Source organism: Lutra lutra, chromosome 2 (assembly GCF_902655055.1).
Source record: "Lutra lutra chromosome 2, mLutLut1.2, whole genome shotgun sequence".
Taxonomy (NCBI): Eukaryota; Metazoa; Chordata; class Mammalia; order Carnivora; family Mustelidae; genus Lutra; species Lutra lutra.
In genome coordinates this window covers 8,261,055-8,285,085 of record NC_062279.1, presented here as the reverse complement: position 1 = coordinate 8,285,085, position 24,031 = coordinate 8,261,055, and the positions used below count along the sequence as shown (strand labels likewise).

Here is a 24,031-nt window from a genome sequence, read left to right as displayed (position 1 = left end):
GGTCCTGCCAGAATATAAACCTGGGATGCTGTTGCTGAAATCCCATCCTTCGTGGAATTATTCATTCTAAAACCACTTCTGTAAAACAGAGTTTCCTAATGTCAAGCATCCTGCTCCATTATATTTTACTGATGCTGATAACTAAAAGCGAAGCAAAGCGTTAGAGCGGACTTCAGTTTATATGTATTGGAGGATAATACAGGCTTGAATACATTCTCAGACTTAAAAATTTGCCAGTTATGTAGAACTATAAATCCAACAAGCTACTTTGGAAATTATTTTTAAAATTATGTCTCAAAACCATAAGAGACTCTTAATCTCACAAAACAAACTGAGGGTTGCTGGGGGTAAGGGGATAGGGAGAGGGTGGCTGGGTGATGGACATTGGGGAAGGTATGTGCTATGGTGAGTGCTATGAAGTGTGTAAGCCTGATGATTCACAGACCTGTACCCCTGGGACAAATAATACATTATATGTTAATAAAAATAATTTTAAAAATAGAAAAAAATAAAATTACGTCTCACAAAATTCTTATCTTGTATACTTTACAAATTTGGTTGTGCATACTTAACTTCATTTTTAATCATGGTACTGATTCAAATTAAGATATGAATATAATTTTACCAAGTAAATGAAGTAATTCAAGGATAATAACTTTTTTTTAATTAATAACATTTTTAATAAGGATCTGGCATATATAACATTAAACCTAGAGGGTTTTTTAGTGCATTTGTTTTCAAATCTCTTGATCTGATAACTGATCATGCGTGTTTCTTTGATAGGCGTATGCAGGCAAAGATTTGGAGGAACAGTTGCGGTCAGTGTCTAGTGTGGACGAGCTCATGACTGTGCTCTACCCAGAATATTGGAAAATGTACAAGTGTCAATTAAGGAAGGGCGGCTGGCAGCGTTACAAAGAACAGCCCAACAACAATGCGAGAACAGAAGAGACTGTAAAATTTGCTGCAGCACATTATAATGCAGAGATCTTGAAAAGTAAGTATGGGAAAGAAAATATATGATAAGCTTTATATATCAGCCCAGTGAAATCTGCCAGCCTGTTGTTTTGTTTTTGTTCTTAAATTTCAGCATTTGTACCACTAAATGCCTTAGGGCTGAAAGGAAAAAAACAGGAATGAAGATTTTCAAAATACAGCATTTTATAATTTCACTCTGAGTGGTAAAGAGGAATTCTCGAAATATAAAAATAGAAAGGTACACACCTACCAACACATTTTTTTTATTAAGGTGATATTCCATTGCAAAATATTAAAAACCTGAAGAAGTATTTTCCACAATGTGTCAGTTTCCCCATTTAAATATTCTGTATCTTACAAAATAATTGCACATACCTTTTCTGATTCGGATTCAGAAGTGCTTAATTTCTAAATCACCCCCCAAATCATCTTTTCCAAGACTTCTTATTGCCTTGTTTCACAGGTAACTGGCTTGGGAGCTAGACTTTTGGAAAGCTACTGAAAGATCTAGCAGGGAGCATTATAAGAAATTTTGCTGCGTAGAAGGGCAATAGCATAAATTGGTGGGCTACTTTTAAAAAAAAAACTAACTCCTTCAGTTGGGAGAGAGTCATCGCTATCACGGTTTGCGATTGCAAATCATTTTGAAAAGACATGCAAGCAAAATGGCTTCAAGGTTGAATAGCCCATAGTTTATATCCTTTCTTCTAAAAATTTTACTTGAGGGAGAAGATGGGGAAAAGAAGCCAGAATATTTGAGAAGTACGTCATCTCTAATGCAATATTTAAAGAGTCCACAGTATTAGAACTAAGCCTGTAGGTCACTGGAAACAGAATTCCAAGAGCGAGCATCTGACTTTCCTGAAGACACTTAGTTCAGGATACATGTCCCAGTTGGTGGAAAACACCCTTGCATTTCAAGTGACGTTATCCAAAGCTGCCAGATAGCCTGCCTGAAAACGATCTTTGAATTCAGTCCAAACCCGGAGCGATTTCCTCATTTACATCTCAGTTTAGAAAGAAAAATTCAATCATGTTGTTTATCTTTGCCTAAACCGCAAAAATAGTACATGCTATAGCAAATGAGCGTGACTGTCTCTCCGCAGGTCCTGCAAACATCTGTATTATTAAATTTTCATTTTCAGAAGCAAAGAAAACCAAACATAAGTGCTACAGAAAAATTGGTGTTGTTTTAAGAAAGCATAATCCTAATTTAGCTTGTTACCGGACTACAGAAATTCGTTTTTTAAGAAAATATCCTTCGCTTCTCTGTTCAGTATTAAATAAATATTATATTGCATTCCGATCCTCAGGGCAATTTAGAATCCTGTCAACTATTTCTTTTTTTAACCTCACGTAGTAAACTTCAGTCTGAAAATCTGAGATCAAACGTGACTTCCAACTCGCTGCGGGCTCGCTCCCCTCGCTGGCTTCTGTGTAACTTACGGCCTTCCCTGTGACCCGACAGGTATTGATAATGAGTGGAGAAAAACTCAGTGCGCACCCCGTGAGGTGTGTATAGATGTGGGGAAGGAGTTTGGAGCTGCCACAAACACCTTCTTTAAACCTCCATGTGTGTCCGTCTACAGATGTGGGGGCTGCTGTAACAGCGAGGGCCTACAGTGTATGAACACCAGCACAAGCCACCTCAGCAAGACGGTAGGTGCCCTGGCCCCACGGGCCGCCCGCTCAGTCCCTGACCGTGGCGCGGGTCCCCCTGCCTTTCTGAGCGGTTTATATTGTCTTTGGGGAGTGAAGGGGACTTCTCAGTACTCTGTGGTGTTGAGGCTTTAATCTCGCCAAGAAAGTTACTCTTGCTTTATGAGCTCTGATGTCCCAGCCAAGGGAAACAAATCATCAACATACGTATGAATGTGTGTGTGTGTGTGTGTGTGTGTGTGTGTGTGTGTGTGTGTGAGAGAGAGAGAGAGAGAGAGAGAGAGAGAGAGAGAGAGATATCTAAATGTTGCCATTTGGCCATTGATTACTTTTAAACAGTTAAGTCTTCTGATTCTAGAGCTTCGGCACGAATCACAAATTCAGAGCATGCGAGGAAACATCTGTGTTCTGTGCAACCGGGGGACAATACTGAAGTAAGCCAGTCCTCAGGGCGTGTTCATTGTGTCCACTTAGAAAGCCAAGAAAATATTCTGACACTGAATCTCAAGTATTTTGGTTCACCCGTAAAGTCCCATCATATTAGATGTGAAGCTTTTAGTATAATAATCAAGAAACTTATCTCGAGGTTGGGTCTGGGTCCGGGATTTTGGGCTCAGCTGCGCTACCCTGCACTGAGGTCCCCTGTGGGCGAGGAGACTGCTATCAGAAGGCACATGACGAGCTGTGATAACCACCAGGACAACCACCAAGTGTGGCTTAAAGCGCTGTGTGTCACTGGCCTCTGCACAGCGATATTTGGAGAAGCCCAGGCTGTGGGCTGAGCTGATGCAAACTTCCCAAAAGTCAAACCTGTGTTTGCTTGAAAGGCTTTTCCAGTCACTTTTGAGAGTTGAAATAACATAGGTAATCTGGCTTCATTCAGAACTACACTTTGACCTTCAAAATGAAAAATAATTTTAAAAATGTGATGGTGAGGTTTGCTTGATACAATGTGGAATGACAAAAAATTAACATTTTTAGTCAAATAATGTCTATACTTGGAATACGTATCATTAAAGCTTCTCACAGAGACTTGAGCTGAGTGAAAGCTTGGATCCCATTAATAAAATCTACTCCTATTTTAATACAACTAAGTGAAAATGAAAATTAAGATTACCCGAGTTTCTTCAACTGTGCTTTCTCATCTGGTTAGAAATGTCTAAGAATTTTACTCTGATGATCATTTGGGCTCTGGTTTTGGAGACACTGTCCTAATATACAATCCAGACTGCTTTTTTGGGAAAAATATATTGTATTTCTTTGTATTGTACGTATGTTTGATGACGGAATAAGCCATTTCAGATACTAAGACTTGCAAGAGGAAACAAAAAATAAACTATAAAACTGAATTTTCTCTTCAACTTACCTGTACCTAAACTTTAAAGATTTAAAAAAAAACAAAACAAAACTGAGGAGTGATGCTGTTATCATCAGAGTTAAGCACAGCCAGGAGTTTCTTTAGTCCTGATTACCTTCTACAGGCTAGCACAATGATACAGCATTCCTTCCGACAAGCATTAGCAAGAGATGCAGCATAATTCTAAATATATTTGTGCATGTAGAAACAATCAGTAAACTATGTTTGTGGGTCATGGGATAACATTTCTGTGCTTGATAAAATTCTAATATTTTAATAGGATAACATATAATTGTAGAAATTGAGCATAGTGAAGCTCCTTTGTCGTGTCCCCCCCACCCCGCCCTTACCCCTCCATCTTGATCAAACAGTAATTAGGAATTTGTTAGCTAAGAAGCTGTAGATTTAGTGTACACTCTTCTGAATAAAATACTACTAATTTGACAGGTTTTACTGGATAATATGTGTTTATCTTAACGCTGTAGTAAAACGTGATTTTAAAAATCCTTTAATAAATGTTGGAACTTAATACTTTTAAAAAATCAAAATAAATATTTATTCCAGTAGGATAGCCTCCAAAAAACTAACATTCATTTTTTTAAAAGATGTTAATATTAAAAATGTTGCTGCTTTTATATTTAAGCCAAATTCCATAAAAGAATTTTTGGCCTTCTGAGTTTCTTGAAATGTCATTTTTTTTAAAAGTTAGAGAAAATAAAAGTGAGTGTTTGAGGAAATTACATTTTCAGAATGTCTTTACTAGCATCTTTTTAAATATTTCAATTAAGCAGTATGATATGTATCCTAGGTTATATCATTATTACGGGATTTGACTTAAATCGCTATCAATTTGGTTGATACCGATTTAAGGTTCAAAGGCCTAGATATACCAGTTACATTTTCCAAAGACTGAAAGGCTATATCTCTTTTAAAAATGGGATAACAGGGGACGTCTGGGTGGCTCAGTTGGTTAAGCAGCTGCCTTCGGCTCAGGTCATGATCCCAGCGTCCTGGGATCGAGTCCCACATCGGGCTCCTTGTTCTGTGGGGAGCCTGCTTCTCCCTCTGCCTCTGCCTGCCACTCTGTCTGCCTGTGCTCGCTCTCTCTCTCTCTCTCTCTCTCTGACAAATAAATAAATAAAATCTTTAAAAAAAAAAATGGGATAACAGGGGCGCCTGGGTGGCTCAGTGGGTTAAGCGACTGCCTTCGGCTCAGGTCATGATCCTGGAGTCCTGGGATCGAGTTCCACATCATGCCCCCTGCTCGGCAGGGAGTCTGCTTCTCCCTCTAAGCCTCCCCTTTCTCATGCTCTCTAATAAATAAAATATTTAACAAAATAAAAATAAAAATGGGATGACATAGAATAGCCTCAAAAGACAGTTCTTGAAGAATTATTTCACCAAATAAGATGTATCTACTAAAAGCTCGTTACTTATCATTTCAAAAATGCCTTACTGGATTTGGTTGTTAGATAAAACTTTACTTTCAAAGTGCTCATATTGCAAAAGTATAAAGCTGAGCAATAAGTGTTTTAGCAGGATTTTGTTCTGTTGGAGTTAGTTTATTTTCTAGGTGAAAATCAGTTGCTAGTTGACAATATGTAAAGCTATTTATTGCTCATTACTAATTTCTTCTGCAGATTCTTCTATTATGGCATGTTGATAGAAAATATGTTTTAAAATGAATTTTCTTTAAAAAATACATCTTATTTTAACCTTAATATCTCATGCGTTAAGGTGTATTCCTTATTTTAATACTGGAATTACATATTTCAAAGTGCGTCTTCTTTAGATACGGATGCTCAGATGTTTTGTGCAATAGCTGCTTAGACGAGCTTCCCGTTCCCAGCACCGCACTCAGCCCAGACAACACCCTGGCCTTGTGGTTTCCCCTCCTGACGTGTGACTTCATCACTAGTCAGAAACACAGGGGTCTTCCCTGCCGTCTCCCTTCTCTTATCACACATCCAGCCTGTCACCACATCAGATGTCCGTCTTGTCCCCTAAGTATTTTGACTCCCCATGTCAACCACCATCACTATAGTCCAACAGGCTTCTCATGCTTTCCAGCTAATGAAAAACCATGCCCCTCGGTGTTCCCACTTCCATTTCTCCTCGTCCCCATGCACTCCCTTAATGACCCCCAAATGTGATATTTTTAAAACACAAATCTGGTGGTGTCAGTCTCCAGCATAAAGACCCTTCAGGGATTGCCCGCTGCTGTTGAGTAAGACCTAAATCTCTATCACAGCCTTCAGTGCCTGCCTTCCTCCACAGCACCATGGGACATAACTGCCCCTTGTTCTTAACTGACGGTACTCCCGACTGCTGTCGACTTCCTTGAGTCCCTGGGAACCAGTGTCCCCTCTAGCCCGGCGTCCTCGCTCACACTTGTCAGTCTCCCTCACCTGCCCGTCTCCTCCTTGCTGAAGTATCAGTCCTTCTGATCTGCCACATGGCTCCAGAAGTCCTTGGGGGACACTTTTCTGACCTCCTTGACTGTATCATGTATTTCTTTTTTTTTTTTTTTTTAAAGATTTTATTTATTTATTTGACAGAGAGATCACAAGCAGGCAGAGAGGAAGGCAGAGAGAGAGGAGGAAGCAGGCTCCCCACTGAGCAGAGAGCCCGATGCGGGGCTCGATCCCAGGACTCTGAGATCATGACCTGAGCCGAAGGCAGCGGCTTAACCCACTGAGCCACCCAGGCGCCCCTCATGTATTTCTTTTAAAGGCTTGATAGTTTCCCATACTTTTCTCTCCTAGCACTTCCTTCATCTTATAATCCTAGTTTATTACAATATAGCCATTATTATTTGATGAATGTCCACCTCCTCCATAAAGCCAAGAACACATCTGTGTTGCTCACCAGTTCCCTGAGTGTCAGGCACAGAATTGGCACACATCCCCTTTTGGAAGCACATTAAAACTGACCCTCTCACCAGAGAAAAAGAAATGAAGATATGGACACATCCGCAGTGCTTATCCCACAGTTCCCAGGAGGGGAGGTGTCCTTATCTGTCAAAACAGATTTCAAAACTACTGCCTTAAAGGCCAATAGTAATATAGTTTGTTAACTCATGTGTGTAATTTTTAAATAAACTGATCCTATTGCCTAATCAAAGTATGGGCTATAAATTTCAGAAGAGTATTTTTTAAATGTCTATTTTTGAATAAACGGAGGAGAAAATGCTCCTCTTTTTTTTCCTATTCACAGCTGATATGAGAAGTCACCATTCTATTGCTCTTACTATTGTCTTAGTAAATACACTTTACACATGTGCCAAATGACACCAGGAGTGCCTTAGGTAAAAATCTAAACTTAGAAAACAGAAAAATCATTATTAGTAAACAAAATGAATGAACGTAGTCTTCTGTTCACCACTGGTTTCTATGGCACGACTGCGTATTTATTACCTCCAGTGCCCGGATGAGGTCCCACGTGGACTTACTGGGTGCCAGAGTGAAGGCATTTATTCTAGGATAAGTGTGTATGCACAAGAGCACACAAGCTTCTGTCAAGCTGGAGGTGTCAGAAGGCTGTAGGCTTCAGAAAGTAGAAGCCTTCCAGGCTAAGAAGAGCTTTTAGTGCTAAATTTAAGGTATGTGTAGGTAAAATAGAATTTGGTCTGGTATCCCCAAGTAGGATATTTTTTCTAAGAGAAAACTAAGTCTATGTTGATCATATGGAATCCGTTCTCACTGAATTTCATCCTTTCACCTCCAGGCTTCCTAGAATTTAGGATGGCTTTTATAGCAGATTTATGATGTTGAAATCATTCATTTTGCCTGCTGCCTCCTGGTCATCTGCTCATGGGAAGGATAAGAATTTGCCTATACAACTTTTGAGGTCTGGCTTCTCGTGATTGGTTTGTGTTGTCATCTCTCATGGTTCCCATACTCCAACATGGGACTTGGCTTCCCCTCTGGTGGGTCCTGGTTCATGTGCGCCATGCTGAAGTTATGACCCATTCCCCCAAGCCCACCGCACCCACACAGATGGACAAGCAAGTAAATAACCCTCTGCCTCTTCTGGTATTCTCTTTGTACGTGACACCACCATCTTTTTGGTTAATTGCAGTTATTCTCCATTTCACTAAAAGCCCAGTCAATAATTCGAGTTAAATCTCCCTTCCAAACATGGCTAGAATCTACCCAGGGTCATCATCCTGCTGATCTCATCTGACGTCGGCCACGTTCATTAGTCCCCTGGGCCAGCCTCGTATCTCCCTATCTCCCTCCTAGTCATGGGCCACGTGATAGAAGTGAGTTTTTGTCTTCTAAATGAGAAGTCAGTCTCTGCCCAGGCTAGCATGTGTTCTGACTGATCTATGCAAACGCTCTAAGCTGTGACATATTTGGAACGACATTCTCCTTAAGGGGCCTTCTTTGGGTCAATCCTTCAACGTGGTCTATGAGGCCCGCTGTGATCTGGCTGCTGCCTAAATCTGCAGTCCCAGTTGCCACTGCTTTCTCCCAAATACTACTTTCCACAAGGACCCAAATTCACCTACTCCTTAAATGTTGTCAGTACCTCCTTCCATAGGGTCACTACGATACTCTGTATTGGAACTGTCTCCTTACACAGCTTCCTATACCCCCCTCATCGAGAATTTCTGTGACTCTTTAGGTGTAGATATGAAGGTCACCCTCTAAGACAGCCTGCTGTGTGGTCTGCAGCATCCTTTAATGCCCATATGTCAGCATCATTACCTCATCTGTCCGACAGCTTTAGTCCGTAAGCTCCAAACTCTATGACAGTGGAGACTGATCATTACCTTCGATCACAGCACAGTTGCTGGCACATAGTAAGCATTAGGCACTAAATTCCATGAATAAAGAAAAGAGAACAGATTTAGGGTCAAGGGGTAGAGCCATGAATGTGTTGGTTTTGAAGAATCGGAGTGATATTTGGGTAGAGATACCCGAAGAAGATTGGGCATGTGATTCTAGAGTTCTGCCACGGCGATTGGATCCACAGCTGCAGATATGAGAGGAAGCAGCATATTGATAAATGCTGTTCGAAGCCCTGGCGTCCTTGCTACTACCTAGAGAGTTCACGTATCAGGAGAGAAGAGCGAAAGCCAATGCCAAGGGAAAGCCAACATTCAGTCACTGAGAGTCCCATCCATTTCTCCTTTTGATTTCTTAATATCATGCTCTTCTCCTACCTGAAGAATCCACTTTTAATGATAGAAGCAATTATTTTAATTTAAATTGAATTAAGCAAGTGGGGTGAAGCACCCACCATGTGGTGTTCGTACTCTGCCATATAAAGGATTAACGTGACGAATAGATCCTGCACTCAGCACAAAGATTAGCAGGGAAAGGCAGTCAACATTTGTCAAGTAAATAAAAGTTGTCTAAATGTGTGAAAGAGAAATGCAGGGCTTTATGGAAATGCACATCAAGGACAGTGAGATGTGAAACTCCTGAAGGCAAGGTTTTCATGTGTGTTTAACATTTTTGCTTATATTTCAACTTATAAAAGGTTACACCTAAGTAGTACCTTTCCTAAGTGTATTTTTAATTTTATTTTCAATATACTATAAAGGGGAGCATGGGAGGATCTGTTTCAAACATAAAGGGAAAGTTCCTTATTGCTGTATTTTCTGTAGGGGAAAAAAAAAGAATTTCTCTCTTGTTAAAGGAGTTCCAGACATATCCTTTAGCAAAAAAGGTCACCAACTAGAATCATATAAATTTTAAGGACAGTGTACCTTAAGTATTTTTAAACCCAAGTTTTTTATAAAAACTTCCTAGAATTTGTTTTATGGGGCTCAGTGAAGGGCAGGTTAGCAGAATGTGTGAGGAAGCCAGCCATTAGTTAAAAAGTGAAACCATATGCATGAAGCATTCCAGAACGAACTAGTAGGTCACAACTGCTTCAAAGTCCCCCAGCTATCTGCTTCTGAGAAGTACATTGGGTGTCTTTTTGACCTCTTTCATAAACATATGCTGTCAGTATATTTTCTTATGAGAAGTTGTATATTTAAGAGATACAACCGAAAAGGAGAAAGTGAATTTTGCAGAAGATAAATTATTTGATGACTCAAATAGAGAAACAGAAGAAAGTCATCTGCTTTTGAGCCAAACATTTGGATTAAAATGTTATTTAAATGTTAGTATTTACCTTACATAGTTTTTTGGGAGGTAGGAATGAGAAAGAAAAACGACCAAACCCAATGGGGCTTCCTTGGAAATCCTGGAGTTGGAGCTAAAGAAACCTCAGCCTCTTTGCTGGGTTCAACGAGTGCCCATGGAAGGAGCCAGCGCAGTGAGGGAGCTGGTTCTCCCCTAGTTCCTTCTCAGGGACCTGCACAGCAGGATTTAAAATTCTGTGTTGCCATTCTAAAAAAACAGCAAGCTAATCTATTTTGTATTGTTTTATAAAGAAATAATATAAGCATATATATTAGCAAAAACATCCCAGATTATATCTGAGTTGAGCTGAGTGCTTCACAAAAAATTTTTTTTTTACCAAAACATATTTAAACCTAAGTAAAATGTGCAACTATGGAACGCAACCCAGAGATACTGTTTTACAGAGCAGCAGTCTGAAAGATTGCATTCAGATGTATTCAACAAGTGGAATGTGATTTGTTTGGAATCTTTAGCTAATTAATATCTGGCAGGCACAGTTGTTGGAAATCAGGTTTTATCCAGATGTGCGGGAGAAGCTCTATACCAATACGAGTTATTGGGAGTTTAAGAGTAACATTTGCCTTAAGAGAAAAAGATGCGTCCGTTAAAAATACCCTTTTCTCCCAGCTTAAGGTATTGATCCTGTGTACAGATTTTATCCAGAATTTCTAAAACTCCTGAATGGGGGTTTTTAATTGCAGCACTGTATCTGCATTTTATGTGTAATAATACATAAAAATTAACCCAGTACAAACATGAATCCGTTAGCATCTGCTCTCCTACGTTCTTCCCAGACCCACTTTCAGTTCTGTAGGTCCTAGAGGGTGGGCCGTGTGGTTCGGATCCTCCCTTGAAAAGCTGGCAGTGGACCCTCAGTTTTCACCTTTGCCCATTTTTAGGGATTATTTCTTTAAATGCCATGTAGTCTCTCTCTCTCATTTTACAGTTATTACCATAGTGTTCAGGAGCTACACGTTGATACTTCATTAATGGACTCAGGGCTGGAATATTTAAATTAAAAATAGCAATGAGATATGCTATAAAGAGAAACTGGCTATGTTTGGGGGTATTAAAAAAGATGTAAAGGGGGGGCGGGGATTTTTGTTGGTTTTTGTTTTTTTTTCCCTTTTTTTGGTTTGGTATTTGTTCCCACATACACATTCCAAAGGAATAATCCAGGATCTTGTCAGTAAGGAAGTTCTACACCTTTCTCTTGAATAGCTTGCAAGATAAGTAGAAGTAGGGATTGTTGCTTTGCCTTTGCCACTGTTGCTATGCTGGCGTGAACAATTCTATTGTTTCCAAACGTGGCTTTATTGAAGTCCATTTTTGTTGGTGAGAATCGGCTATCAGATATTCTTTTTTTTTTTAATTTATTTATTTGAGAGACAGAGAGAGAGCATGAGAGGGGAGGTCAGAGGGAGAAGCAGACTCCCCATGGAGCTGGGAGCCCGATGTGGGACTCGATCCCAGGACTCCGGGATCATGACCTGAGCCGAAGGCAGTTGCTTAACCAACTGAGCCACCCAGGCGCCCCCTCGGCGATCAGATATTCTTATTAAGGAATTCCACTAGATAACGAACAACTGGGAACCTCTCATTTGGAAATGTTTGGTGTTTTCTCCTGTCTATGGAGGTTTTACAGAATACACAGATTCCCCCCCCCCCCCCCCAGTTTCCAGGCTTATTTAAATACCATCTTTATATAAACCTTTTGATCTTCAAAACCAGCAACTGCTCTAACAGGCATAAGCAAAACATATACCATCAGTCTCCATTATGAATTTTATTACTACTTAGATCCTAAATTAGGTACAAGCTATTATAATGTAGTGTTCAAGAACAGTTCACTTTATAGCCTGAAACTGTCTTAGGAAAATCATCATGTTCAAAATATCAAAGCATAAATGTCATCATCCTCAGTTAGTACTGGCTGAGTACACATATAGACAAGGAATGATTAGCTCACGCTGAATATAATACATAAACTTTGCACTCTATGAGCTTAAATCCAAAATAGAAAATACTAGTGTGCACCCATTAAGGCACAAAACAGCCTAGTGTAAGCATTCTTGTTTTATAAAAATTTAAAGAATTTATTTATTGTTTCAACAGTGGTGTGCATGGGTAGACCTTGACTCTTTTGAGAGAAAATTATTGTTATTTACTGTGTTGGTTTAGATCTTTCTATAATGGCAAGCGTGGATTTCATGAGGGTTAAAATGCAGGTTCTTGCGAATAGCATTTGTGATAAAACTATTTGATATTTCAAAATTCTAACCTAGTAAATTTATATATATATATATGTATATTATGTGGATATATATGTATATGTAGTATATCCGTGTATGCATATATATATGAGAGAGAAGGAGGGACAGAGCAGCATGTGGCAAGGGTTATGCCTTGATGGCTCTTGAGAAGCTAGCAGGGTGCTTGGCTAGTTAGTGAATCAATAGTTACTGAAAACCAAAGAAGGTAAAATTCTAAACAAAAACACTAATTCCTCAAAGATTCAACTCAATTTTGAAGGAGAATCATCATCCAAAGAAGACCACTATGAAATCACACCATTACTATCCCTCTTTTATAGGTAACAAAACTGAGGCAAAGGGAAATTAGAGAATTCTTCCCAGTCACAGAAGCTGGAAGGGGCAGGTGCAGACACACGTGCCCAGACTCTCTCTTGGTTCCTCCTCTCTTTCTAGTAAAGGAGCGAAGTCGCTGGATATTTGCAAAAGTACATTTTCTTGCAGGCGACATCTTGTGAGTTTATATGGTGATTCAAATTATTAATATTTTTTAGTTCAAAAAAAGTTACATTTTCTAAGCATACACTATCTGATTAGGGAAAAGGGCCTGTGGACATTTTTAGTAATTTAGGGATTCAATATTGCTATTCAAAATTCACAAACTGATCTGTAAGGAAAAAGACGGAATTTATCATACTTATTGAAAAGGAAGTAGAAACCTTATAATCCTTTTAAGTGAGAGTAGTCCACCAATATACACACTTAAGACCAGTGCAGACAGAAATTGGAAAATGAAAGATACCCCTTCAATATATGACAAGGCATGATACGTACAATTGTGCCTTAATGCACACACACGGCATGCTCTCGTCATGAAGGTCATAGAGGAGGAAAGGTTAATTATCAAGAACCTTTCTACTTTTAATATTGGTCAAGGCATCTTTCTCCGGACTCTTGAATTTTGTCCACACTGACAGTTAAGTAGAGAATTAAAGAAACCAGGTAGAACATTCAGGTAAAAATTTTGGAGGTGGAAGATACATATTTCAAGAGAAGGAAAGTCTTAGATTTTTTTTTTTTTACTTTAAATATTCAGAATATTTATTCCTTTTGAAGAAATTAACTGAATTTAATCAGTCAGTTGTTTACTTAGACTCAAAGAAGAGAAAAAACATCAGTAGTTAAAATTTGGGGTTTTTATTTAACTGTAAGTAATTTTTTTTCTCCTATTGTACTGTAGTTTATTTTTTTAAGATTTTATTTCTTTGAGACAGAGAGAGAGCACAAGCAGGGTGAGGGGCACAGAGGGAGGGAGTAGCAGGCTCCCCACTGAGCAGGGAGCCAGTTGTGGGACCCCAGGATCATGACCTGAGTGAAAGGCAGATGATTAACCCACTAAGCCACCCAGACTCCCCTGTACTGTAGTTCTAATGCTTATGAATGTGATCAAATTAGTTGACTGTGATTTTGATTGTGTAGACTGATCTAGTGATGTCTTTTTTTAGCACCTCTTTATCTGCCCCTTTACGCCTTTACGCCTTTAGTCCGTGTGTTCATGGACCACAACTCTCTTCTGCCCCTTGAAAGTTTAGTACCAGGCTTATTTTCAGGAAGATGCTTTCCTGATGTGCATTTAAGTGTTCTGATCTCACTAGAACATTCTTCGAAGCCCCAGTTCCTGGGTCTACACTTGGTACTCACAGGCAGGTCCTGGTTGTAGACATTATCCCCCAGCGCCCCCCACCCCCAGCAAGGGCTGAAGGCTGTCCATGCTTGCTGTGATCTCTCTGCCCTTAGGAGAAAGTGCCATAACGGAGTCTGGGATGCAGCAGTCCAGGAGGAAAGGTGCAGGGGAGGTGCTGTGAGGCACAGGGTTGGGGAATACCAGGCATGCTTCTACAACAGAAGCCCCTTACCCCTCACACTCAGGCTCTCTTCTGCCTCCTGTCACTTCAGAGGGTGCCAAATCCTGCAGTGATAACTGGCCTCCCATCCTCCAGACACAACTCCCCCTATCTGACCTGAGCTATCTAAGTGCGTTCCCTCTGGTCACTGGAGGGCTCTCTCCTCTCCATCCCCACCCTGCCCGCTGCTCCTATCCCATAGCCCAGCCCACCAGAGTCCTTAGAGCTGCTTTTGGTACCATTTGTTTTCACTCCATCCCTACACTTACTTCCATTGCCCCGAGACATCAGACCCTGTGACGACAGACACCTTTGTGAAGCTCTCCTCTCTGCCTTCGGCTTCCCTTGGCTTAGCAGGAACCCCCTTCTGGCTCTCCATCTTTATGTCTTCCTTCTTCCCAGACATATTTACTACTTCATTTGCCTTTTTTCATCCTTTAAGTGCACCTGTTCCCCAGGTTTCTATTATTAGACATTTCCACCTTCCAGTCATGATCTTACCAAGTAATCTCATCAGTGTCTAAGACTTCGACTACGACTTTAACGTTGTTGGCTTTTAAATGGCTCTCCTAAGCTCTGACACAAATCTAACGGCCTACTAGACATAAATTCAGATTTTATGAGCAGACCTGTACATCTTCCTACCATTTCTACTATTACGGGGTTTAAATAATTTATAAACTTTAGACATATAAAAGTTAAATAAGCAATTTATTAAACACTGCTTATTTTTGGAATAACTTTACATTTCTCCTGTTGCACTGGTTCTTAACATAGGGTCCAGAAATGTTCTAAGAAGTAGGTAAACTTTAGTGTATTTAGACACTGCACAATTCTCTCTCTTAAAATAGTTTTACCTAGTGCAAAGGACTTCTGCCAGTGACAGCTCATCTAATAAAAGGTTTCTCCCAAACTGCATAAACAAATGTCCTTTTAGGGAAGAAACTGGTCAGCGTCATAATACTGGGATATATTGAGGCTATATGCTGGGATTATCTACGTAGCACGGACAGTATTCTGGAGGACATCTAGAATCTTGAGACAATATTCAAATAATAACACGTGTATATGGCAATCAGGATGCATATCACATTCATATACATTAGTTAATGTAATTTTTCTAACAGTCCCATGAACAATGGGTCAAATGTTTCCTCAGTTTACTGATTTTTAAAGAAATATACAGCTTAGATAAGTTAAATGACTTTTCCAAGTTCACACAACATACAAGTGGGTTTGCTCTTAAAAAATGCCCCATTGGGGTATAACCCTGGGCTCGTTCCACCTAAGGCACCTGTGCTTAGAAAGTAGCTGAATTTTTCAGTGACTATAGAATGAACACATTTCAAATGAAGAAAATGTGCAGTTTATAATTTAGCTATCTCTGTGTTTCATTCTTCAAAATTCATTTCCATGAATCTCCCTGTAGGACTAAGTTGGGGACTAATACAATTCCCTAAAGATTTTCAGTGATCTTTAAATGTTGGCCTGAAAGTATATTGACCGGCTGAATCACAAAGCTCTGGAGTTTGTCACCATTTTTTGCGTGGCTCGTATTGCTGAAAAGGCACCAAATAATACCAAAGCAGTTCAGCTACAGTGACAGGACTACAGACTGATCTTACCAAGCAAGTAATGGCCAAGATTTAGCTTTCACCATCATTACTAGTAATTCAGATTTTAAGAAACCTAGGAATTTAAATCCACTTTAAATTACTTAATCACTAATTCGTTTGTATATTCCATTTAAAACATTAATTTTGGAGAAGGAACAAGAGAATTAGAGTTCCCCATAGACAAAGCATTCAGAATGAGACTTTAAATTTTGAGACTCTAGCCCACAATTGTGTATCATGTCCCACCTTATTTTAAGCTTATTACTTTCATAACACTTTTGCCAAAATAGCAGGAACAAACCTTTAAATGATGAATGTGTTTTTCTTTTGAACATAATGAATGGATAAGATATATTGGACAAATGTAAAACTACTTTGAGGTAGAAATTTAATTTGGAATGAAAACTGATTTTACATCTCTGTATTTTGTGTCTCTGTATTCAGTTTACATAGAACAAGACTGCACCAAGCATTTCTAGGTTGTGTGGCCAATAGCTTTGTACACTTCTATTGCGAAGATATTTATATATGTGCCACTTTGTAACAACCCCTGGAGCAATCTGGGACTCTGGAAAGATTCTTTTTCCCTGAACACGGTGGTCTGTCGCATCTCTGCTCCGTCGTTAGCTGGTTATCAAAATTCTAATATGCTTTATCATAGTGACATGAGATAAGTAAACGGACTGTTTATTATTCTGATAAAGGATACTGATTAGAAGCAAAACAGTTTCTACAGTGTGATCATGAAAGCCTTCTGCATCCTGCATGCAGAACGAGCACTAGGTTATCAGAAAGAGATAATCTCACTCTTTGGGGACTCCAACATTGACCATAAAGGTATTTTTTTAGCATCTATATAATTTTTTCTTCTTTTTGTCCCTTCTTTGTAGTTGTTTGAAATCACAGTGCCTCTCTCTCAAGGCCCCAAACCAGTAACAATCAGTTTTGCCAATCATACTTCCTGCCGCTGCATGTCTAAACTGGATGTTTACAGACAAGTTCATTCCATTATTAGACGTTCCCTGCCAGCAACACTACCGCAGTGAGTATGAATTAAAGCTTTTGTTTTCTGCGTCCTCTGCTAAAAGTATTTTCAAGTAAATACAGTTTATTACAAGAATTCTTGTGAAATTTGCTATAATATACTTTGTATCAGATACAAAAGATGAATTTGGTACTGCAGCACAAAAGTAAAATTAAACTGAAACAGGGAAGTCTTTTTAATAGACAGAGTGTTCACAACATAAAAGAAGTTATTTCTATGAGATGATACAGATTCCTCCACTCTTCGTCACCCATGCAACCAAGTGTGCAAACTCACAATTGATGTGAAAGCTAAAGCCATTTAAGCCTTTGGATTTTTGATCCAAAACAAAAAATATTTTTTAAAAATTATTTTACATCTATTACCATACAGTTGCGTTTCTTCAATCTCGATGTTTTTTTCCTCTATTCATATTTTTTATTTCAGCAAGCATTGAATACTGAAACACTAAAGTACTTGAAAGAATTTTCTCTTACTATTACTTCAAATTAACATTCAAAGTAACATTTGCTAATCAAATTCCTTTCTCAGCATATTTTTTTTAGCCTGGTAAAGGGCAGCAGATGCTGTGCTTGGTCACACAGAAGGACCTGCCTAGAGCATTGAGAGTTGACTCTGTGAAGAGTTTATAATGACTCGTTATGCATTGTCATTAAAAATCGAGGAACTTTCTGCTTTCTGCCCCAACGTGAAGCTGCAGCTCTTTGGTTTTCAGGATGTCCAATGCATGTGGATAAAACTTACCGAACTTTGACATTTGTAACAAAATTTTAAATAAATCGGTGTGCAAACATATATATTACCAAAACAAACCAACTAACCTATTTAAACCTTGCATTTAGGGGACTTGACAATAAATATGATAATGCTAGTAGTTTTCCCCAGGGTTGCTTTACTTAGTGTGGCAGATTGGAGCCTCATCTTTCCAGAGACACACAAAAAACTATGGCTAGCCTAACTGGAGTGAAGTCTGTCCTTCACATGGGAACACAGAGGCCTTACCGGCATCTGTGCGTAAACTGAGGCCACTGCTTGGGGCACAGTACCCACATTACCCCAAAGTTGTATGTGCAGGTTTACTCACTCAGCTCAGACATGTGTCCCCAGCTCCCATGGCCACGCATCCCTTCTGAGGGCTTCAGCCATTATCCCCATGCTGTTCCCAAAGTTAGGTTTCAGATGGACTTAAAATATTACATCGAAATCTCTTATATTGCTGTGTTTATAACTATATTGGATAGAACAGGTACAAACATCAAAGCTTTATTCTGTTTACTTCTACATTATTCATAGCACTTTTCTCTCATATTCTTGGAGACCTCAAAATCACACGGTTGTCATTAATTGGTTTTTTCCTAATGTCACACGCCAGCACTGTTGATTTGGGAGGTGGTGTGGGGGCGGAGAGAGATGGGCCCCAGCCTGTGCCTGTATCTCGTTTCCACCCCTGGCATCCTCATCTGCTCTGTTCTGCATGTATGCCTGGTCTCATGTCGGGGTGTCCAGACCGGTTCCCTTGTGTTGGATCTCTCCCCAGCCCCTGCATAATGTCACCCCTGAGCTTTCAAAGCCACCATGCCATTCATCTGACCAGAAACTGCCAGTGGCTTTCAGCAACCCAAAGGAATTGAGCACAAATGTCTCACCTCCTTGTCCCGTGACCAGCCTTCCTTTCTTGTTTTACATCTCATTTCTCACCGCATCTGGGTTCACAAAGTCTCATTCCCTGAACACCAAGCTCATTGACCACAGCGCATCTTCTTTCTCTTCTGACCCTGGCATAAAATAAGTGCCCTTTGTCATCTGCCTTCCCAAAGCCGCCTCCATCTCTCAGAGTTCAGGTAAAGGTCTCTGTCCTGCGTTGTCATGTCCAAATACCACTGCCATCTCCACTTCTTGAATGCCCAGAGCAATCCCTGTGTGTGCTTTCTCCTTGCGCGTGTTTGTAGGGGTGTGTAGAAGGGCACGTGCGCCTGGACTGCGAGCACCTGAGGTACAGGCAGGCTTACAACCACCACAGCTAATCACGCTATGAAGTGCCTGAGTCATTTCTCTGCTTTCAGCCCTTTACCTCTGCGTTTCAGCTCACCCTCCCCCAAGACCCCTGGGCAGCTGCTCGCAGGATTCCCTTATTTTATACCTGACAAGTCCTCACGCATCAGAGCCGGGGGCTAAACAGTAACTCTGCTGGCCACCCGCGCTCGCTGCATGAAGTGACTTGGTCATCTGCAGTGTTATGTAGCAATTGCGTGTTTGCCCAGATTTTCATCCTTACTTATCCCTGTAGCTACTACACCGTCAATGTCAAGAACAGACAAAATGAGCAAAAAGAGCCTGTGCCTTCCAGTGAGCCGGGTCTGAGCCCGAATTCCGGTTGGCTACTAAGTCACTTTTTAAGGCTAGGGGTTTTATGTGTGTGAACCGCAGTCTGCTTGCATGTAAAAGCACAAAGACGTGCAGAGGAATGAATGGAGTCCCACACGCGCGTGTGGTGGGTAGCTCAGAGCCTGGCGTCTGAGAGAGAGCGTGAAGGGCAGATTTATTATTACCATTACAGTTCATATCTGATGCACGCATCTGTGTTTTTCAGTATTTTTTTAACCACCATCTACAATGAGAAATGCAATATCTATGTTTATATGATATGCATATAGCGTACATAGTGCATAGATTTAAAGGAAATAACTGTGTAACTTTACATGTAGTTATAATCATATAGAATTGTAAAACAGAAAGTCATTTTAAAACACTTTCCTTGATTGTACTGCTACCCAAACCCTTTTTTCATTATCACCTCCAAACTATTCTTTTATAGACCTTTTCTCTAATCGCCTCACTCATAAAATTGTAATACCATAGACCTATTCATATCTCTTTATGTGTCATGTGTATATTTGGGCTTTATATATAAAAAAGGTAATATAACGTAGGCTTAAAAGTGACAAAAAAATTTTATAGTTAAAAGTTAAACTGAAAATGTAAAAGCTATGGGACACCTGGGTGGCTCAGTTGTTATGCGTCTGCCTTCCGCTCAGGTCATGATCCTGGAGTCTGGGGATCTAGTCCCATGTCAGGCTCCCTGCTCAGCTGGGAGTCTGCTTCTCCCGCTGACCCTCCCCCTTCTTGTGCTCTCTCTCAAATAAATAAATAAAATCTTTAAAAAAAAAAGAAATTAAAAAGCTATTAACATTGAACATAATTTTAGAACTACAATTTCTGCTGAGAAACATTTAAGCTAACTTATTTAGTAGTAATATATGAAATTCCATGGGGAAAGTACCAATTGATATAAATAACAAATAGTACAAACATTTTTTAAGGAAAACATAACAGTTCTTTTTCCAAGAAGAGGAAGATAAGTTTTTAAATAATTTCTTTTAAATAGTTTCAGATTCTTTAGAGAATGTAATTTTGCTTCATATGAGAAAACAACTTGTAACTTCTGTAGCTGCTAGACATCCAGTGTCACCCTTTCTTTCTTCTCAGCCTGTGATATACTATGACTTGAATAAATTCTGTAGAATTAAGTAATAAAATGTAAATTCTCTCTACTTAATTTCCAAAGCTCACGTCACTACCAAAGCATCAGAGACAGAGTGTAAGCAGCAGCCACCAGGCAGCCACCAGGCACACACAAGCACCTGTCACTCTGTGATTTTTTTATTATTATTATTATGGGCAGAAGACATAAACAAACACTTCTCCAAAGAAGACGTACAGATGGCTAACAGACACATGAAACAGTGTCACTCAATGATTTTGATACTGAGCACTTGGTCCAGAGAAAGTCCTTCAGTGACAGCCCTCTCTTCACTATAATTTTATTTGTTTAAAAGATTTTTTTTATTTATTTAAGAGAGAAGGAGAATGAGAAGGGGGCAGGGCCCAGGAAGAAACAGACTCCCCGCTGAGCAGGAAACCCAATGCACCGGCTCCATCCTAGAACCCTGGAATCAGACCTGAGCTAAAGGCAGAAGCTTAAGTGACTGAGCCACTCAGGCACCCCTTCAGGATAATTTTAAAGCCCTTATATTGCATACTCTTTGCATATCTTCAGGGCCAGTGCTGCTCCCATGACAGCCCATAAAACCCAGTAAAAATTAAATATTGATTCAGAAGTTTTTGTTGGGTTTTGGAGAGCCAAAAACCAATGTAAGATTCAAGATTCCTGGGTGCCTGGGTGGCTCAGTGGGTTAAGCCGCTGCCTTTGGCTCAGGTCATGATCTCAGGGTCCTGGGATCGAGTCCCACATCGGGCTCTCTGCTCAGCAGGGAGCCTGCTTCCCTCTCTCTCTCTGCCTGCCTCTCTGTCTACTTGTGATCTCTTGTCTGTCAAATAAATAAATAAAATCTTTAAAAAAAAAAAAAAGACTGGGCGCCTGGGTGGCTCAGTGGGTTAAGCCGCTGCCTTCGGCTCAGGTCATGATCTCAGGGTCCTGGGATCGAGCCCCGCATCGGGCTCTCTGCTCAGCAGGGAGCCTGCTTCCTCCTCTCTCTCTGCCTGCCTCTCTGCCTGCTTGTGATCTCTCTGTCAAATAAATAAATAAAATCTTTAAAAAAAATAAAAATAAAAATAAAAATAAAAAAGATTCAAGATTCCTCCTCCTCAATACCGTTTTTACTCCCTTACAGTGACATTGCCTCCATTGTGAATGTCTGCCTTACTGTGATGCACTTAGATAATTTCTCTTCTCTTCTATTTCTCTTTCTTTGAATGTTGGTCTCTACTCACTATGAATTTTGACCCACAATTTAATTAAAACTACTATAATGGCAATTTTTATAAAATGAATATATAGCTATGTTATAAAACCATTTGTTAAAAATTAATAGGAATGGCTGCCACAATGGCCAAAATTAAGAAATGACAAAACCAAGTGCTGGAGAGGCTGTCGGATGCTCACGTATCACTGAAGGACATGTGAAATGGTATAACCACTTTGCAAAAACATCTTGGTAGATTCTTATGAACTTGAAGATACACTTACAAATATAATCCATAAATTGCTTCCTAGGTATTTACCCAAGATAAATAAAAACATATTTCCACACAACAACTTGCACACCAATGTTCACATAAGCTTCGTTAGCCAACAAATCAGCAACCCAAGTGGCCGTCAAAGGGGAGCGCATAAGCAAACTGCACTGTGTCCATACAGTGGAGCATTACTGAGTGATATAAACAGAACGAACTGTTGATGTGCACAATATGAACGGATCTCAGAACATTAAGCTGAGTGACACAAGCTGAACTAAAAAATACATGTTATATGACTCAATTTATAAGAACTCTAGAAAAGACAAATATAATCTAGATTGAGAGAAAGCATTTCAGTAGTTGCCTGAAGATACAGGTGGTAGGGATTGACTGGAAGGGACCAAGGGAACATGTGCAGTAATAAAAAATGTTCTGTATTTTGACTGTGATAATAGTTACATGGGTGCATAAATTTGGGGGGGGAGTGAATTTAAAATAGGAGCATTTTATCCTATGCAAATTATTTGTAAAAAAAATTGATTTTTGAAAAGGCAAGAGGAACAGATCCTTTTACTAACTATAGATTTGAAATTCATTTAGGTTTAAAATGGTAGCTTGCTTAAAATCTTTATGGTAATTAAGTCAAACCTCTTAAGATTCTCATGATTCCTTAGCGGAGAGAGCCTCCCCACCCTCCTTCATATGGAATTTGAAATTTCCCAGCCGTGGCCACAGCTCTTCCCCAACCCCGTGCTCTCAGGAGCCACCACCACAATGAAAACGAGGCATTCCTTTCTCAGGGCGTCATATGCCCATTATTATGGGATTAAATAAGTAGTGGACCATTTTGTTTCACCTTATTCATGAAGAAATATAATTCAATCACTAAATGAATCATTCATAAAATGAGTGATTCATAAAATAATTGAGTCTTTAAAATGGGCCAAGAATGCTGCAAGGTAGTATGAGAGAGGACAAGCATGAACCTGCCTGCTCCTGGCCTCATAGCACTCACAGTCAAGGAGGTAGGACCCATGTTCTAGCTGGATTAGTAGTAGCAGTAGTAGCTCACTAGACATCCCTCTGCATAAGCATCTGCCCACATCATATTCATACAAGCCCCCACAAGGAGGCCACACCAGTGATTCACACCCCAGAGCACAGGGACGAAGGGTGTTCACCCTGCCCACAGCTTCCTGGTTAGGAAATTCATTTTCTGCTTGGGGTTTCACTAACTTCTATAAACCTTTTGCTACTCATTTTCCTCAGCTACAAAACGTAAATCAAAATGTTATTAATAATGCAGTGTAAACTTCGTAACCTAATCCTCATGACCAACCTATCCAATGACACTATGCTATATTACATACCCATCTGATATTGTGTGATGATGTAATAGAATAAGAGCAATAATGAGAACGATGAGGACAACACCTCACACATTGGGACGCAGCGATGTTTATAATCAGTAATCCCTGCTCAATGTTAGCACAGGGCCTAATGCCTGGCAGTGAGCATTCAGTAAATGTCGGTTGCTATTTTTACAGACATTTTACAAACGAGAAAATTGAGCACTGGAAATGTTAATTAGCACATACAAACCTAACAGCTAAGAAAAGTGCTAGAAAAAAAAATTCAAGTCTTATAACTCTTAAACCCATGCTCTCCCCAGTATCTTATAGAATTTCTAATATTTACAAAAAAAAAAAAAGAAAGAAAGAAGAAAACTTTTTAAGGCTCAATATCAGCAGAGCCAAAATAATCAGAAATTCCAGAGGTGGAAGAGATTATCTTGAGAAGTGGTAAGACAGCAATATTCATATTGATGTACTCACAGATTATTCTCTTTCCTTCCAATTATCTCCTCTTATATTTTCCATCAGCTTGAACACCGTGGAGTCCCATGAGCCCTTACATGGAAGGTCTCTTTCTATGGAGGGAGTCCTTTGTGATTAAGAAGGGATGCCCTAGATTTTGTTAGTTGGTAAAAGTAGTATTTATTCATTCATTCATGAGACATTTATGTTGAGCCTGACATGTGCCACACCATCCTAAGAGATGTGGGATATTAAAAAATGGATAATATGCTTCCTGAACTAA

General features: G+C 39.7%; 1 protein-coding gene across 1 annotated transcript in view; it reads left to right on the top strand.

The window, feature by feature from the left end:
- Positions 1 to 24,031, top strand: part of VEGFC (vascular endothelial growth factor C) — a 102,216-nt gene that overhangs the window by 63,890 nt on the left and 14,295 nt on the right. The window contains exons 2-4 of the mRNA XM_047714233.1: positions 784 to 997; positions 2,447 to 2,637; positions 16,800 to 16,951. Coding sequence (XP_047570189.1) covers positions 784 to 997; positions 2,447 to 2,637; positions 16,800 to 16,951 — 557 coding nt within the window. The remainder of the gene's footprint in view (positions 1 to 783; positions 998 to 2,446; positions 2,638 to 16,799; positions 16,952 to 24,031) is intronic.